This window comes from Stegodyphus dumicola, chromosome 2, assembly GCF_044657685.1.
Source record: "Stegodyphus dumicola isolate Sdum_Otavi_A_Nest chromosome 2, ASM4465768v1".
NCBI lineage: Eukaryota > Metazoa > Arthropoda > Arachnida > Araneae > Eresidae > Stegodyphus > Stegodyphus dumicola.
This window is the reverse complement of record NC_140769.1, coordinates 157063855-157084093: the sequence shown is the minus strand read 5'-3', so window position 1 is coordinate 157084093 and position 20239 is coordinate 157063855. Positions and strand designations below refer to the sequence as shown.

Genomic DNA, 20239 nt, shown 5'->3' with positions numbered 1-20239 from the left:
TTTTTCATCAATTTGGAGGTTACTAAATAGTTCATCTTCCCTATACCCGCAGTGAAATCTTTTTCCTATTCTGACATAAGCGATGTGAGGTAGATCAAGCCATGTCCGTCCGATGATTAGATCAACTGGCTGTGCATTATCAGGTACAAGGTATATATTTATGCTTTGGCCTTTTACATTATCAACTTCAATATCGGCTTTAATGATTCCTATGGAGGTCACTGCAGGCACCCTTTGATTTTCAAAACCGTACAATTCATCCATAGCAGGTTCTGGTTTCACTTTAAGTTTCTGAGCAACTGAAGTCCTTAAGAGACAGCAAGAACTCCTCGTATCAATTAAAGCCTGTACTTCTTCAGAATTATTCAGTTTTGCTTTCTTCAAATATGAATTGCTCTCTTCTATATTTTCGCCAACTTGCTCAACAGAATAATTTTTATCATTTGAATGATTATTTTCAGCTTTAGTAGCACAGTTTTTAGCTTTATGACCTGTTTTATTACATTTTCGGCATGTTACTACTGGTTTGGGCAGCGGACAGTCCCTTGAGATATGTCCAAAATTATCACAGCTGAAGCATTTTGGTTCACCTTTTTCATTATGTGTGATAGCGTAGAGTTTTTTCTTTTCGTTCACTGTAGCAACTGGACCATCTTTAAAAGAGTTTCGTTTGTCGTAAGACCCTTCTTTACGCGGTTGTTTATTGTTGAAAGTTGACTTCAAGGTATCATAATCATCTAGTTTTTCAACTAAATCAATTGGTGAAATCAACTCAGACCATATGTCAATAAAATGTTCTTTTACTTCTGGAGACACTTTACGTTTTATCTGATCCGCTACAATAAGGTCGCTAAGTTTCTCAAAAGTATCTACTTTAATTCCACTTATCCATTCATTAAAAAAATTTCTTAACTCATACGCAAAATTCTTCCATGCGTTTCCTACACTCTTATTGTGCGTAAAAAATTTTTGGCGAAATTTTTCAGGTGTCATCTTGTACCGTTTTAATAAGATCCTTTTAACTTCTTTATAATCGTTTGCAATCTCATCGGTTTCTCTGGCGATTAACTCAGCAATATCATACGGCAATAAGCCAAACAAATGAGTAACCCATGTATTTTCTGGTATTTCAACTTGTTTAGCCAAACGTTCAAACATGATTAAATATAAACTGATATCATTCTCGTCAGGTTTAAATTTTTGCATCAAACGATGAAGCTCTAACTTTGGATTCATGTGCATACCACTAGCATTTTCATTGGTGCCAGAATTTGTAGATCTACTTTCTGCTTCAATACGTAGTTTTTGCAGTTCAAATTCCATTTCATACTTTCGTTTCCGTTCCTCATATTCTTCTTTTCGTCTACGTTATTCAATTTCTTCTTGACGTTTTCGTTCTTCAATTTCTTCTTTTTCCTTTCTTTCATTTATTATAATGTTTAACCATTCTTTGGCGCATTCTTCATCGTACTCTTTGCTAGCCAAAATTATCTTTTTCAAATCGCTCATTTTATGACTCTCATTTACATCTTCTCCCAATTCTTCAGCTAATATTCTTAAATCGCATTTCTTTGCCTTACCGAAAATAGACATTTTCGTACTCATTAAAATGCAAATTATATATATATGCTATTATTAATAACTTCCAATTAGACAACTAAGTAGAACACAGTTATTGGTATTTTATAAGTTTGTTTGACGTTCTAAATATATTTCAAAATTTAAAGAAGTGAAAAACAAAATAAACTCTCTTTCCAAAATGATAAAATAAATAACAAAATTAAATTCTATAATAAATATGTTGCATCAATCAATGCACATACCTTGAAATTCAAATTCTTTTCAATTTATTTACGTATAGCAAATTCTTGTATCTTTAGGCTTAGGTTTCAGATTAATCCCACTTCTGATTTATGTTAACTTCCTTTTGTAGTTAAATTAATCACTCGTAAAATGGTTGTAAAAGACAAACATTTATTTGAAGATAAATCTTAATAACCTATACGTAACGTATTCGTAAACGTACATAACATAACAAACGTACTTACTGCATCGTACCGTTAAACATTTGAAGCGTACATCATCTGAAAGTATATTTTTAAAATTATAAATAGAAGGACATTCAGAAATTAGCTGTTGCCATTTTCTCAATAGATATTTTTTCTAATAACAATTAAATAATTTACAATCGTGCTTACAAATGGACATTTTAAGAAAAATTGAGGACTTTTATGCTTATAATTTATTTATTATTATTATTATTCCATACAAAATTTAGTTAGATGTTCACTTATAAGTCATTGTAAAATTGTATAATTCAAAAACTTCTATGCGAAAAGATCATGATCTATGATAGGACATAGTTAAAGCTTGTAAGCTATGTCCTGGATGTTTCTTCATGCCTTTCCTCATAATTCCTACTTCACTAATCTACTAATGCTTTGCTCACCCGGCCTCTTGTTTTGAGGGGGGGGATGTAAAATATAAAAAAATATGATGGCTTTGCTTTTCGCGAACACGCAACCTTTAATTAACTTTCTGTAATTCAGGATCTTCCCCCCTAGACCAGTACCTTCTAGAATTTGCTAGCCTATTACGTAACCGCTACTATAAATAACAAATGCGTGCCATTTTGCGTCAGAAGCTTTTCTCTTTCTGTGCCTTTAGGGTCTACGCTACTGCGCTTGCTATCTTTGTTAGAATAAATTATGACGCATTAAAGTTTAAAAACTCTTATTTAGTAACGAATAAATGATCTACAGTGATAATTGAATAAAAGCTATGGAATAAAGATGTACCATTAAAAACTAAATCAACTTGCCTCTTCATTTGGATTACCCTTACCACTCTGCAAAAACCATGCCTGAACTTTGATGCCGAAATATCACACACACACACACACATATATATATATCCCATCTTCAGCCACAATTTCAATTGTATTTTAATTATATATATATATAATATATTCACTGGGTTCTTGAAAGGTGTGTAAGTGGTGCTTCACTGTGTTTCTATACATATATACTATTAAAATATCTCATAAAATGTGTAATGTAATTTCTTCATAAATTCTATTTAAAATTAGAAAAATCTCAACATTAATTTGCCACTGATTTAAAAAAAAAATTATATGCATTTTTAGAGGATGTTTTGATGTAGAGTTCCTTTCATATACATAATATTTTGCATGATTTAAAATCATAGCCCATCAAGACTTCTGTCTAATTTAAAAGTTTAAATTAGCATGCTTCTTTTACATCAATTAAATACATAACTTTGGATGTCAAAACGAATTTTGAAAGTTATGAATTTCTAAATCTGAAAAGAGCATTTTTCTCAGATACAAATTTTTACTTATACAAAAGATCAAAAATATAAATTATTAGTGTAAAAAATGTTCATCCATTGCAAAATACAAGTGTCAGAAACTAAAGCATGCATATTTTAAGTTTACTAAAATACTTTTGAAATATAAATAAAATACTTCTGAATTAATTGCTTTCTGATTACTTTTACAGAGATATTATTTTCATCCTTAAAGCATGCACAAATATTTTTATTTATAATAGTCATATTTCAAGAACAATTTTTAACCAATTCCTCTTCATTTAAAATTATAGTCACAATAGTCCATATAACAAAATACTTAGCATTTATTTTATGTTTCATTTAATACCACTTCATAAGTCACATTCTAATTTTGTCAAAACGAAAATATTCATGATAAAATTGAAATTTCAAACTATTATAAATTTAACAGTATGATAATATTATAATAATTTATACAATTATTTAAAAAAAATTACTTGGTTTAAAGTTTCTTCGAATTCAGGTGGCCATTCTTGCATAAGAGTCTCAATGTCAGGCATATTTCTATGTGACACAAAATGCATTATTAAATTATTCATTTTAATATACAACATTTTATGTTTTTTCTTTATTATTTTTTGCTTCTTTAATTTTTTACCATTTAAAAAAATATAGATATTACTTCAATTTTTTTTTAGGAATCAAAAATCAAATAGAATAACAATCAAATAACTATAGAATGTAAAATGTGGTGACAGACCTTCTTTTGAAAGAAAGGAAAATAAAACAAAATTATGAAGAATTTTAATTGATTAGAAATACAAAACCACACCATCATTTTATTCATGGCTTTTGAATTCAAGTCACTATAAATTTGCTGGATTAGAAATCATTAAAGGAAACTAATCCATAACTGAAAAAATAAGAATTTTTAATAAAAATATAACTTTTAAATAATGTTAAAAAAATAACAACAATTTAGGGCAGGGATCCCCAACTTTTTTGTACCATAGAATACATTCTAGAATATCAGTATGGGGGCAGCTACATTTATTTTTATAACGTAAATTTACAGGTTGCCCTAGTTAATAATATACATAATATACCAAAAAATTATTCCAAAAGTATAATTTTAAAATATGAAAATTATTGATTGTATTTTTATGTAAAATATATAATTACTACCTAGTACAAACTCTTTGGTTTGCAATTCACTGGTATAAAACCTCTTTATAAAAATGTCGTTCTTAAAGCCAGTGTGATAATTAGCATTTCATTTCATAGACCATTGTTTCATAATTCAGAGAGTATTCTTGCTTGTAAGCAGTCATCAAAATGTTCATCAGCAAGTTGAGATGTGTACAGGGTTCATAGCCACATTTTAGTTAAAAAAAAAATAAGCACCTATAAGCACTTTTCAAGCACATTAAAAAAAAAAAAAAAATATGCGCCCGTTTAATTGCATTATACACAACTGCATAACCTTAAAAATTAGACTCGTAATTTAAAATATGAGAAATGCAGTATTTATTAAGAGAGAATAAGCATTACCTCAACCATGGAAAATAATTACTTTTTTTTAAATTTTAAATAACAGTTCAATTTATAGAACTAGTTTACAATGAGAGAAAAAAAAAAAACTATGCAGAACTAAACTATATTACAAGATTTAATGATGAAATTTCAGTTCAAAATAGAGGAAATAAATAATAATAAGGCTTATTTATTCTATTCGCTTGGAACTTAATAATAAATACAATTTATTTTTCCACTCTTATTGATATTTAACTAATTTAAATCTAAATTCTGAACATTTTCTAAATTTTCATCGTATATCAGTTTTCCCTTAACAGATATTGCAAGCAAAGTAATTTAAATAAAAAAGAGGAGCATTTCTGAAATCAGAAGACAGAAATTTGCTTCATGCAGTCATCCTTTAACAGTAAAAGCTTAACTACCCGCATACTTGAAAATTGGCGAATATTCGGACAGCGGAGCGTAACTTGAAAAAGAGGAGCGGAGGGGGATAGACTGTAGCCGTTCTTTAGATTTTTCCGCTAAATAAATGCTTTTGACATTTCGATATGTGCAAGTTCCGTTGGTTTTTAAACAAACCAACGGAACAGAAAAATATTCTGCTCTGCAAGCACAGGAAAACTCTTTTAACCCTGCACTGCTCGCGCGGCGTTCCTCAGACGCCAGGGATATTTCTTTTTTAATTCTTTTATAAGCGGATGCTTGAGAAAGCTTATGCTGCCATCTACCTTTCTGTCAACTATACACAAATAAGAAGAAATCATCGAAATAACGCTATTTTCATTTTAGTGCTGAGAGGAAGAGGTTATATGCCGATGTGCACTGCTGGAGTCTAAGAGACGCCACGCGACCGTTTTTGATTCTAAAGGTAAGTATTTTAAAATTTATATATTCTATATTTTTAATTTATATTATCAACAGCTGTCCCTAGTAGTGTTTTTTTTTTCCCCCATTTTAGCGATTGGTAAAAGAAATTGTTTTCGAATATATTTAATTTTACATGTAAAAAGAATGTATTTCTTTTGGTATTTATAATTTTTATGGGTAACATTTGTTTTCATTATTTATTTTCGTACCTTTAGATTGAAAATGACTTCTCAGAAAAAATTCAATATGGCATATTAACGTGACAGAGAAATAGTACTACGTATGCTGATGGAAGAATATGAATCAGGTGATGCGTTTGATGATTATAGTGATGCAGAGGAAGATGGAGTGGGAACAAGAGAGGAAAACACAGACACCGAGCAAAAAAACTCCAAGGATAGCGATAGTAATGATTATATTGCCGATAATTATTTCCTAGGCCGGAAAAAATGATTAAAAGTTTGTCCACCTAAAAATAAAAAATATACGCACTCGGCGACATAATATTATCACTCATTTACCAGGGGTGAAAGGTGTCGCAAAAAAATGCTCGAAAGCTGGAGCAATATTGCGCATAATTTTTCGATAATGGTATGCTATCTAATATAGTTAAATTCCCAAATGAAAAGATGCCCACAGTACAGGAAAATTATTCTCTGGAAAGGGATGCCCATTTGACCGTCATAATTGAAATAAAAGCGCTTCTAAGCGTATTACACATTTGTGCTTCTAGAACGGACAAGCATGCAAATACCAAGGAGATATGGTTCTCTGATAAAATGGGTGTTGATTTATGCCATCTAATAATGTCTGAAAAACGATTTAGGTTCCTTTCATATTGTTTGAGGTTCGACAATAGTGATTTTTTGCTTAGAAATAATTTTACTTTGGTTGGGTCTATTTTGTCCGGAGAAAGAATAAGAGTGACATTCCTCCAGAGTTTAGACATACAAAGAATCGGGAAGTAGGAACATCATTGTCTAGGTTTCAGAATGACTCTAATGTCTCATGTAACTAAGGAAAACAAGGTGGTTCTGATTCTCTCCACTATGCATCATAATGATGTACTTAATGAATCATGTGAAAAAACAAGCCCAAATGATAACCTTTTATAACGCAACTAAATCAGGAGTTGATACTGTTCACCAGTTGTATAGCACTTACAATGTCGCCAGAAAACGAACAGATGCCTTATGGTCATATTTTATAGTATGATGAATGTAGCAGCTGTAAATGCTCAAATAATATATCGCGCAAATAACTTATCAATCAGTACCAGGCGCAGTGAGTTTTTAAAACATTTGGGTAGCTTATGATTCCTTCCGTAGACGTTCTCAATGTTCATCATTACCTAGAAACCTCAAGCAGGATATTCAGAGCATTTTAATTCAGAGCAACTAACTAAATGAAACAATTTTACTTGTATTTTGCATTTGTATTTGAGTTAAGTTGAATAAAATTAAGACTTACTGTAAATTGAAGTTTTGTTATTTGTGTTTGTAATATGTAATATATGTATGTTATTTCAATAATCCCTTTGCATTCATAAATTTGGTTGAATAACCTAAATATATATTTGGACAGCAAAAATATACCTGGCGTCTATTAGACGCCGCGCGAACTTTAAGGTAACAGTATGCCACGCGAGCACTGCAGGGTTAAGTGTTCATAAACAAATCTGGGACCGAACATCAAAATTAATTATCTCTGCAAAATATCGCAAACGTTACTGCGCAATACGTGCGCCGTAATTCTTCCCTACATGATATTACGCAATCGGATTCAACAGCTGCCGGTATTGGAAGAATAAAGAACTAAAGAAGAGACTTACCAATCTGGGATGTTTTTCATTCTGATTTTCAACAGACTGCGCTAAATTTCCGGAATAGAATCATCCTTCGCTTGGGTTGGTAGACCGCAGAACTTTTAGTCCTATTCAATCCAGATTGGAAAGTGAAAAAAAAAAAAAAAAAAAAAAAAAAGTCCGCTGATTGTTTTGCAGCGAATTATAACAGTTTCAATATTCGACATTTTGCGGAAAAAGGGAAGAACCTCCCAACATTCGTACTGTATAATGTATTGGCCAAAAAAATGAAATTATTTTGACTATTAAATTACTTTCCCTTTATTTAAGCCATTCCGAATATTATTCCTTAGAAAGCTAATCTGTGTTAAAACACAACCATTTTTGGAAGTTTACTATACTTCAGCAGTTACTGCAACTATGTTATTATAAACATCCATACATATGCTCATAATATAAGCATAACGATCATAATAAACACGAATATGAACTGACCAAGCGGAACGAGAATGCAAATTATTAAGATCTTGATAGAAATTCAAACGTGTGTAGTATTTGGGTGGGAGGAAAAGAATGCCGAATGTACCGGAATTTTCAAGTGCTTTCGCAATTCTTTGACCAACAGAACGACGGGCACCTGTCTGTACTCTCCGTGCAGACCAACGGTTATGTTAATGCAGAAAAAGGGAGAAAAGCTATTTCCGGGAGTATGATTAACCATCTGACATTCCATATTAGGAAGAAAAGTTGTTTATTTAGTTTCGGCTTTGGTACGGGGAAAAATTGCGCTTTCATTTAAAAAAAAAAAAGCACTGAAAGCAAAAAATAAGCACTAAAAACAAAAAAATAAGGGCTTTAAAGAAAAAGTAAGCACCTATAAGGGCCTTTATATTTTATTTTCAAATATAAGGACTTATAAGGACCGCTACGAACCCTGTGTATACTTTGATTTTGTGATATTGTTGGAAACAATGATATTTGACATTTTTCTATTTTTAACAAATAGCTGAATCAAATGACAAATTGGCTAAGACCATACCTTCAAACTGGTACGTGTGGTAAGCTCAATTAAAATTATAAATACATAAATTTTAAACAAATATGCTTATGGTTTTCTAATTAATTACTAACTATAAAAAATTATAACATTTTATTGGAAAAAAATTCAAATGATAATTTTTTTTATCATGGTTGTCTAGCAGAAGGCCACATGTAAAACCATTGACAGGCATAATGGTGCACATGGGCACATGGATCCCTGTTTTTGGGGTGTAAGGTCTGCAAAACTTTTGCTCCTCCTCCTACTCTCTTAGCGAAATTCTGAAGTTATCCTTAATTGATTAATACATTAACAAACCACACTTCCAAACATTTCCATTTTCTAATTATATCATATTTAGCCTTGTGTAAGTGATGTGGGGTGTTTCAGCATTACAGCCACATGTAATCATATTCACTTCATGTAGCCACAGTCTTGATGAAATGCATATGCATTTTCTAGAAATATAATAGTTAACAAAATTTCAATCTCGTTTCATTGTTCTGTGAATTTCATGGCTAATAAGAGTGATTTTATTGCTTTGCGGTGTTGATGAACTCCCCCCGCTAAGCAAGTACAGATTTAGAATAGACATGATTTATTTTACTAGCTTCTTTCTATATTTGAGGCAAAACTGTCATAATATGTGGAACCCAAGCATCATGATATAGTAATTCATAACAGTTCTGCAGAATAAAAGCCAGAAATTATAAATTTTTATAACAGTTCAAAGGGAGGCACTGACACTGTTGATCAGATATGCACCTTGTATACAGTAAACAGAAATAGTTGTAGATAGCCGCTTACAAGATTTTTCATAATACTGATAGCTGGAATTAATGCTTACGTAATTTATAGATAAAAAATTTGTAAACATAAAAAAATGATGCCAGTTTTTGAAAGCATTGGCACTGAAATTCATGCGAAATCACATAAAGGAATGAGAATTGAGTCCTTTTCTGAAAAAAGATGAAGTTTTGTGCTTCTTACAATTTGACACAAATTCAGTATTATCTAAAGTACAATGAAAAGTGATATAAGTCATTGCTCTGAGTGTCCAAGGTCAAGAGACAGAAAAACAATAAACATTTGTCATGCTTGCAAGAAACTTCTCTGTGCAATGTATACGACAACAGTAAAATATTGTTCTAATAGTTGTTCTCAGAAACTGCAATTTGATCATTTATACTGGTAATATTGAATTTTTTAATACTGATGCTGGTAATACTTACATTTTACATGCTTTTATACATAAAATGAATGGTTTCCAAATTTTAAACGCTGTCTAAAATAGTTGATATATCACATATAATATTTTTTCTAATTTAATAAATAATTTTTAAATAAAATCAATTAAAAGAAATCTGAAACGGTCGCCGAAAGGGTTTGTTAAGGATTTTTACACCCTCACTGAGTTTGCAGTCTGCTGTTACAGCCACTCCTTTTTCCCGTTTTTCATTTTTTAGCTTTATCATTAAGCATAATTTTCTTTGCACTTCTGCCATATACAACTCAACGGCAAAATTGCAAAAATTTTAAAACAGACATAGCAGTATACATTTAGAATTCCCCCAATGCAGAACTTAAGTGTTTGTATACATTTTTCTGGTTTTTTTTTTTTTTTTTTTTTTTTTTTCCTCCCAGTCTTTTTTTCAGTTTATCATATCAATGTTCAATTTTTTTACTAAGATGGCTTTACAAAACTTTTTTTTGTCTCATTATTAACGTTTCGTGTGTTTACTTTATTTATTTAACATTAAAAAAAATTCTTGGAGTTTATGCCACATTAAATCTGAATCAACAGCAAAATCACAAAATATTTTAAAACAGCAAATCTTTAGAATTTTCAAAACACAGTCTAACCTGCGGGAGATAAAAATGTTTTTTTCTGTGCAGTGTTGCCACTTCTTGCTTTGAAATCGTTAAGTTTGTTAATAAAAAATTCGTTAAAGTTTTACAAAATATGAAATAAATAATAAAACAAATTCAAAATTTGGACTTCCAGTTACCCAAGTTCAGGTGGAGAACTACATTATTCAAAATTTGAATGCTCTAGGTACCATTGTTTTCTCACAATGCGAGAAACATGCACAAATTCATGCAGATTTTCAATTATTTAATTTCATTGAATACAATACAGGGCGATAATATTTGGTGGCAACAATCTGAAAACTGATATAATGCATTAAGTCTTTTAACTCAAAATGACGTTTTGAAACTAATATTTCATTCGGAACTAACATCCCCTCTGGGCTAAAAATAATTTGGAACTTTTAATATCACTTTTCATATTTTAAAACTAAAATAAAATAAATTTTCCATTTAATAACTTTATATGTTTTTATTTCTTATAATTATGCTTACTTATATTTTGGTTGTGCTGGTACCCCACCTCACTAAAACAGTAAGAAAAATATCTGACCTAACACATGATTTTTATCTCTTACTTTTGTTATTTAATCTACAGACTTTCTCTTAAAATCCACAAGTATTTATGCCATATTTTCAGCTGAAAATAATTTCTCACAATCCTTAAAATATATACACACAAAGAGACACACATAGAGAGAGTTAATTAAAGACACAGATTTTGATCTTAATTATTCATCTGTTTAATATATATAATTCAAATCATCTTTTCTTTTTTAATTCTGAAAAAACAACTGTTAGGAATTTCAGTAAGTCACTGCCAAAAGATATTATTCAGATCACATGTAGTAGTAACAGAAAGGCAGATTTATTTTCCTAATATGCATAGCAAGAATCTGTACTAGCAAAACTACACTACTAGTAAAGAATTTGCAAGTCAATGAAATAAACAATCAATATGAGTTTTTCCCCTTAAACAATGTGTATCTATTTTTATTCATAATAAATTTTAAAAGTTATATAATCATCAGTTATAATAGCCAATAATCTATATAGCATATACATTCTGAACATAAAAATTTATGCACTATGATTTTAAATCACAGACTCTTTTTACATGAACTTTTTGTGTCATTTTATGTAAGCAAAGTAATAAATATTTATTTAAATATTTAGTCAATATAGCATTATCTTATAAAGCAAAATATATGAGAAACTACAAAAAATAAACACTTTACAAAACAAACCTAGAATAATGAACTGTTGGTGGGGGCTTTGATCTATGTAGATTCGAGATACTATTAATCCAAGCATCAATTTCTTTAGGACGCTTATCAGCATTTTCTAAAGTTTTCACTGTCTGTAAGTGAAGAAATAAAACCAGTTAAGAAACTAATTACTCTCTGATCCAGGAAATGAAATTTAATCTTTTAATAGACTATTTTGAGGATGCTAATACCAATATCACTATAATTATGAAAATGTTAAGTTGGATTTCATGTTGTAAAAACACTTAGATTATAAAATCATTACTGGTAGAAAGAATATAAAAACTTTTAAAAGGAAATTTTTTTTAAAAATTGAACCTCCTGAAATATTTGCCACATGCTCACTATTATTCTGATAGAAGTAGTGATCACTTGTGCTTGGAAAGCAAAATAAATTCACTAGAAAATTATAAAATGCTTTGCATGGAAATCGAATTTTGGCTAAAGTAAAGAAAAGTGCAGTCACTTTTAATTCCTGGCAGATAGAAGGAAATTAAAGAATCATTATTATTAAAAAAGATAAATAATTTTGAATTATCATAAATTTGATAAATTTATATTAATTTAAAAAAACTTAAATTCAATTATCTTCTTCCATTATTTATCTTATTGTACTCCAGACAATAGCTGCATATTCAGGTTTTTGTGAAATTTTCATCAAAAACTCTTAGAAATATCTTATAGCATAATTTTATCATTTTCACTCACAATATCAATGAGAAACTTAAGCAAAAACTATATATTAACAAATATAAAATTAGCAAATAAGATACATAGGCTTATTTAAACTTAAAACTAAGATCTATTATATCTGTAAACTATAATTACCTATTATTAATATTTTGATTTTCATCAAAGCTGCAATTAAAATCAAATTCTTTTCTGATACAAATATGTCTAAGGTGCATTTTAGCATATTTAGTACTTTAAAATTAATAAGTAGGATTAATAATAACATAATATAAATATTAAAATTAAAATGTGTTACTTAAAAAAATTCATTTTTAAGTATCTTAAAATTACAATTTTTTTAAATGCAAACAAAAAGATAAAAAATTACAAAAATTGTTCAGAACTTTATATGTAAAATATAGATAAAATTGTATACAGTCAAAAGTCTTTAATCCGGACTCGTCGGGACTTCGGCGATTCCGGATTATCGATTTTTCCGGATTATAGATCATCAGTTTAAATCTGGTAAGATGGCATGCAGAAATTATAAAATTAAAAATATGAAACCTTAATTTATAAAATAATGAGCAATTATGATCTAAAGGGTATCCAAATTTACCGAAAAAGAAGCCTAATATTTATTTGTTTACTTTATTAAACATTTCTTTTAACGCGCGGATGCGTAAAGCATACCTTACTCATAGCCGAAATTAGAAAATTGCAACCAGAAAACTATGTGATTTGTATTCGTGATATTTATAATGACGAGGAATTTGATTTAAATCATATCAAAGGCGGAGTACATCGAAATTAAATACTACATTTAGTAAGGAATTATAAGCCGACTAAAATAAAAACATCTGCCCTGAAGATAACGATAGTGTTGACAGATCAACTTCCAGTTCATTGCGCGCCGCGACGTGCCCCCCCCCGCGCAGAGCAGCGTGAAATTGATAAACAGATTTCGGAACGGTTAGATAAACAAAGGATATGCTTTTATCCATTTTTTGTAGCAATTCGTTTTTTGTTTGATGGACATCGAAACATACTTTCGTTTTCTAGATCCTTTGGGAGCTCCAGCATCGGAAATTCTATTTGACATAATCGAAAGTTCAAGCGTACTTTTAGAAAATTGCTCTTACAGTCTGCAAAAAATAATAAGCCGGATCCAATTTGAAGATTAAGGAACAACGCAATTATCAACATTAACTGAAATAGATAATTAGATAATTTTAGCTTTTACCGTCCGTTATACATTAAACGCGCACGCGAAAACGTAATCTGCACTTGAGCAGATGCATATGCGCAGTCGTAAATGTCTTGCGCGCACGAGTAAAACGCCTATGCGCATGCGTCAATGCGGCGCATGCGCAGAAAGATTTTAGCTTTGAGGTCCGGATTATAGATCATTCCGGATTACGGGTGTCCGAATTAACGACTTTTGACTGTATTACTAAAAAATGCATATCCAATGCTACTGCATTTTTTATATCATAATGAATTAAAACCATTGAGAAAAGTAACAAATTTCAAAGATAAAAAAAATTTATTGAGTTAGAAAATAGTTTCTTATGATCATGCCTTGTGTAAAATTTGTACTTCCTTGTTGAAGAGACTACTGCACTTAATAATCAAATTTGACAAACCTTATCATCTAGACCAGCAGTTTGTCTTTGTTGAAAACCTTTAGTACTACCACTCTTGAACAATCACATAAATTTATGAGTGTTAGAGAAAAAAAGATCAATCAGGATATAGGGGTTTTAATTTTTGAATTTAAAATTTAAAAATACTTTGTGTATCACCTATTTTTCTCTTGCATCAATTGCTGAGTCGAGAATACCGACTAATTTGTCAATCGAAATTTTTTCGTTTTCAATAACATCTGCGTCACTTTCTTCACTATCGGAAGCGAATTATAATGACGAGGAACTTGATTTAAATCATATCAAAGACGGAGTACATCGAGATGAAATACTACATTTAGTAAGGAATTATAAGCCGAATAAAATAAAAGCATCTGCCCTGAAGATAAGGATAGTGCTGACAGATCAACTTCCAGTTCATTGCGCGCCGCGACTTTCTCCCCCCCCCCGCAGAGCAGCGTGAAATTGATAAACAGATTTCTGAATGGTTAGAGAAACAAAGGATATGCCTTTATCCATTTTTTGCAGCAATTTCACTTTTTGTTTGATGGACATCGAAACATGCTTTCACTTTGTAGATCCTTTGGCAGCTCCAGAATCGGAAATTCTTTTTGACATAATCGAAAGTTCAAGCTTAGTTTTATAAAATTGCTCTAACAGTCTTCAAAAAAATAATAAGCCGGATCCAATTAGAAGATTAAGGAACAACGCAATCTGCAACATTAACTGAAATAGATAATTAGATAATTTTAGCTTTTGCGTTTATGCATGCGCCGAAAGTTTGTAGCTTTGAGGTCCGGATTATGGAAGTCCGAATTACAGAGTTTTGACTGTATTACCAAATATTTTTAAAAAATAAAATAATTTTAAAACAGTTCTCTTTAATTAAGAGACCGAAACTTTATACTAAATTTTAAACTGATTCAAAAAGAAAGATTTAATCAGTTTTAAAACTTGAAGAATTGGTCAGCATCACACTAGAAAGGGTAATATCATTATAGTGCTCACATGCTTGAACTAAATTATTAAACAGTAATTTAATGCAAAAATTTTCCCTACAATAATTAAAACTCATACTATTTATGCATGTTTCATATGTATGTTTCATACTATTCATGCATACACATTAATCTTTAAAACTTTTATATTTTAACTATGACTTTTAAGGCACACAAAAAACTTACAACTGATTTAAAAGTAGTTTCTTTTGATATAGCTCGAAGCTGTAAATCCAAGACTGTTGGGTCTGACTGTTTAGCACATGGCTCATCTAATACAATTAAACCCAATTTATCAGCAATACCATCTGGTCTTGGGACCTAAAGCAATATATAGAAATTGAAAACAATTATACTATAGCAAAAGAAAAAAAATTAAATTTGCATAAACTGAGTTAAATTCAAGAATCATTTTAATTGTAGAATAAACTGAATAATTTACATTGTTTAAATTCCCCAATAATCTATTAAGAAAAGTGAAATTTTTATTAATGACATGCTGCATACACACACAAATATGCTCTGCCTTTAAGTAACCATATTGTAATTCCCCTCTCAAGGAGGCCTCTCTCCTTGTCTCGCTTGAATATGCAGCAGGAAAGATAGACCTAAACATCAATAAGGATAAGACAAAATTTATAATTGTAATAAATAAAATCATGGACCTAACCCTTTAAAGGTTAACAATTATACCTTTGAGACTGTTTAACAATTTAGATATCTGGTTACAATGATTTCAAGCTACTTTGACATTAAAATTTAAAACAGGATATCTATGGCCAATAGATGTTTTTATGTATTTAGAAACCAACTTAAATCCATATTAGTTAGCATAAAAACCAAAATAATTTTATACAAAATTTTGATAATACATGTGGCCCCTGCATGGAAGCGAATGCTGGACACTTACATCCATATGATTAAGCAACTGATATTGAAAATTTATTAGAAATCACTTATAAATGAACAGGTTTTCAAGTTCTATTACCTAGTAACAAATAAAAGAAACAGCTCAGAGAATTTTCCTTCAGAAAAATTTCCAATTAAAGATCAGTTTGTTAAATTACACTTATAATTGCTATCAAATTCACTCAAAACGTTCCAGTTTTGATTGACAATAATTAAAGAAATGATTTTCTAATGTTAGTACTATATTTCCTCACATATTTTCTTGGTATTTTTAAAACTGGAAAATTTTGAAATTTTGCATGATCTTTAATTTATTCCATGAGTTTAGGAAATTAACTTATTCACAAGAAAGTTAAATTCCTAGAATTTCTCAGTTGAACATGCTTTGCATTCATATTTCAAGGTCTTCATTCTCCTCTTCCTCAGAGATAAAACAGAAATACTGAAGTGGATGTGGATGATAAAACCTTATCCCTTGAAGGTTTGGTCTTCAGGAGATGCTGTTATGTCTTTGCACTCTGGAAAGCAAAGTAGTTGCAGCAAATGTCGAATATCATCCCAATATCTGTTTTCAATGACTAATTAAAACAGGATACTATAGACATTGGATTTACACTTAATAGTTTCATTCTTCCTTAAATTCATTAGGCCATTTAAAATTGAATTTTAAATTTTAAGCATAAGTATTTTAAGCATTTTTTAAATTTTAAGCATTTTTTAAATTTTAAGCATTTTTAAATCCAAAGCATGAGTATACACATATAATGAGAAAGTCATAAAAAAAGTACTAAAATTGTAACAAGTCATAATAATAATGCATCTAATTTATGTATGCTTTTTAATTATGTTAAGCTCTACCTTTACCCATCCCTTTAAAACTTGTACACAAAATATAATTTCCCCATGATGCTTTTCAAGCACTAAAATTAGAGAAAGAAAGAAAAAATTACATGAATAAATATAGTAATTTACATATTGCATGCATGGATCAGAATTTATAAAATTTTCATTTTACTATACGTAATAAAAACTATACTGAAACTTTCAATTTTACATGAAGCTTCAAATCTCGAGCATTTATTTGGTTATGTTTAAAAATGAAATTATATTTGATCTATCTTTTGTGATTTACTCTACTAGTTTATCACGGCATGAAAAAATCCACACTTTGGGAATCACTTTTCAAGTGATTTAATTCCGATAATTTTTTTATTTTATATTCGTTATAATGAGGAAAAAATATTTTTACAACATATATAACTTAAAAATATATAAAAAAATTGAGAACCATCATGAGCTTTTTAAATAATAAATATAGCATGAATTAAAAATTCTTACTGAGCCTTATTATGCAGTGTAATAGTATTCATCACTACATAAGAAATATATTCATATTTAAATCTAACCTTAATAAAAGCATCAATATCGCCAACAGCTGGAATAAACTCGGGGATGAAAGGTCTCAGCTTAGTATCAAGATCAATGTTCTGAGGAGTATACCTAAATGAAATTTTAAAATGCTGTGTCACATATTTTGTCCACAATTTGTTATTTCTTTAAAATTATGTGAAAAACAAACCTTGTTATATACTGGAATAATTCTTTCATTTCATTTGAAACTTGAAGATGTTCAAAGTCAGCAGGATCATATGCCCTAATAAAAATTTTAATTATTATAATTCTTCTTATACAAAATTACAACATTTTAAGGAAATAAACATTTATTAAAACAGGTTTGCCAATTGAATGCACTAACACTATACATATTTACAACACTGATAATTTTCACATACATAATTTTCAACAGTATACTTCCTTAATATGTTAATTAACAAAGATTTATTTAATTGAAAATAAAATACATTTCTCATGAATTCTCAACTTTTCACTGTAAACTCATATTAATACTTGTTAAATGTTTTCATATACTATAGCAAATTATTATTAAATTACTGTTGTAAAATAATGTTCATTGTAAATTACAAATCTTAATTATATAAAGGATGCTAAAAAATGTGCAAGTATTTCAACAAGTAGACAACAATTTTATCTTTACCTTCTTATATATCCTTAAAGCCATTAAAGTATACTGATAATAAGGAGATATATCACAGTGAAGCAACAGAAAGCACTTCTTATTTCCCTTTTTTTTTTTTTTTTTTTTTTTTTTTTTAATGGGGAAATGCTAAGAAACAATGATAATCAGCACATTAGAAGCTAATTAATCCTCACAATTTGCAAACTTTGTTCCTAATTAATGAAGCCAATGAAAACAAATCACTGGTATACGAAATGTTATGCTGTATTACTAAATCTTGTACCTTAACAAAAAAATATCAACTGACAAAATTACAATTCCTCTCCGCAATCATTTTTGAAAATTAACATATGGTTTTCAGCAACCGTGCATAATAAATAAAAAGAAGTTTTAACAAATATTAATTTACAATTTTATAAGATTACTTTCACAAATATTTATATGGGATAAATTGATTCATAACCTTCAAATAAACAAAGATAAGCAGATAACCTTAATATAAACAAATAATCTTAACATAACATATACCCTTCATAGAAACAAATGTATAATAAATTTGTGGTTTTTTACTTATTGCACAAAATCTTTCTTTGAAAAAGTTTTATTTGGATAACTAATAAAATAGTTTCATTTCCACAAATTCTGCTGTTACTTCAGTTTCAAATTATTACGATAATTATTACTTATTTTTAAATGGCAAATGCCCTGGTTTCCAAAAGTTAAGTAACAGACATAAAACTGGTGATAACTCAAAGAGTATGCAAGCAAACTGGATAATATTTATTATACCACTTATAACTTAAAAACGCACACACACACACACACAAAAACCATATATATATATATCAAGCAAGGTAGTAATTACAATACTGAATGACCAATTTGGTCTAGAAAATATCTTGCGCAATATGCTGCAAAATAAGTAAATTAGAAATTGTAGTAAGCTCGCCTAAAAGTTACCAGGAGCTGTTGCTCCAAAAAGTTCAACACGTTTTAAAAAATTAATACATATGAAAATCAAACCATTTAACATGTAAATCATTTAAAAAACAAAATCAGATAAAAAAGTAAGTGGAAAATGGTAAATTAGTCTAACTCGACTTCCAAACTGGCTTTTCAAGGGAAATTTTATTTGTTTGAACGTCGAATCAAGCTAACCCCATTACGCGTTTCGCCGAAAAAGACAATTGAAACTTTTTCGCTACAAAATTTTTTTATTTAGACAAAGTGTCTTGGAAAATTTTAATAGTCTCAATTCTCTGTTCCAATTTCCCGACACGTCCGCACAAAATGACACATTAAGGTGTTAACATATGTAAAAACTATTCCGATACATCTTAAATCTAGACTAAAATAAAAATAAAAATAAAAATCGAAATAAAAACAAAAATAAATAGCGGTCTGCTATTAGTCCTAAATATACAAAAACATACGGGCTGGGCCTGCAAGCTTAAAATATTTTCATTTTCTAATATCAATAGGAATATAAAATCTCTTAAATTCAAACATATAAATTAAATAGTAGACAATTTCTCAATAGATATGTATAACCACCCCAAACAGCAGTACAGGCCTGACAATGATGTCTGATGCTGTTTATTAAGCTTCCAATGAGCTGCATGGGTAGCAATGACCACTGATCATGTAAATCAGTTCTAAGCCCATCTAGGGTTTGATGAGGAGGCTGGAGGCCAGCAATACGCCTCCTGACAGCATCCCCCATGTTCAAGAGAAGTAAGGTCATGAGAAAATGCTGGCAACTCTATTTGGACTACAGTTTTTTCTTCAAGAAATGAACGCCGAAGTGAAGCCGGTATTACCTGCTTGCAAAATGAAAGTATAGCCAAATGTGGCAACAATCAATCAATCAATCAATTAATCAAATTATTGCTGGGATAGCGCGCGAGGCGCGCTGTTTCCAGCTCATGAGGAGTTGCCAAAAGGCACATGACTTTAAAAATTCTGAATTGGAAAGTTGAGGCATTGAGCTGATGAAGAAGACAGGCAACAAGAGGCCGCAACCCTAAGAAGGCAAACATAAAACGCGACAAGACGAAGCAGTGCTGGGCAGTTGAGTTATGAGTTTGTACTGTTGTACAATGAAATAAGACTTGACGAAATTGCATGAAGACCTGCAAGATCTCAATAGATACATTTTATTTATACATAATACAATTTTACTTGAATACAGGATACAAATGAGATAAATACTAAATAATGATATACGAAGGATAAATACGAAGTTTATGTACACTATTTACAATTATTTATAGTACTTTCC

General features: G+C 29.8%; 1 protein-coding gene across 5 annotated transcripts in view; it reads right to left on the bottom strand.

The window, feature by feature from the left end:
• Nucleotides 1-20239, bottom strand: part of IFT46 (intraflagellar transport 46) — a 201810-nt gene that overhangs the window by 122504 nt on the left and 59067 nt on the right. For all 5 annotated transcript variants that reach the window (XR_015039626.1, XM_085811367.1, XM_085811369.1 and 2 more), the window contains 5 exons: nt 17500-17574; nt 17327-17420; nt 15198-15332; nt 11675-11787; nt 3810-3876 (listed from right to left, as the gene is read on the bottom strand). Coding sequence is in view for 4 of the 5 variants with exons in the window: in XM_085811367.1 (XP_085667493.1) it covers nt 3810-3876; nt 11675-11787; nt 15198-15332; nt 17327-17420; nt 17500-17574 (484 nt within the window). In the remaining variant the exon portion in view is untranslated. The remainder of the gene's footprint in view (nt 1-3809; nt 3877-11674; nt 11788-15197; nt 15333-17326; nt 17421-17499; nt 17575-20239) is intronic.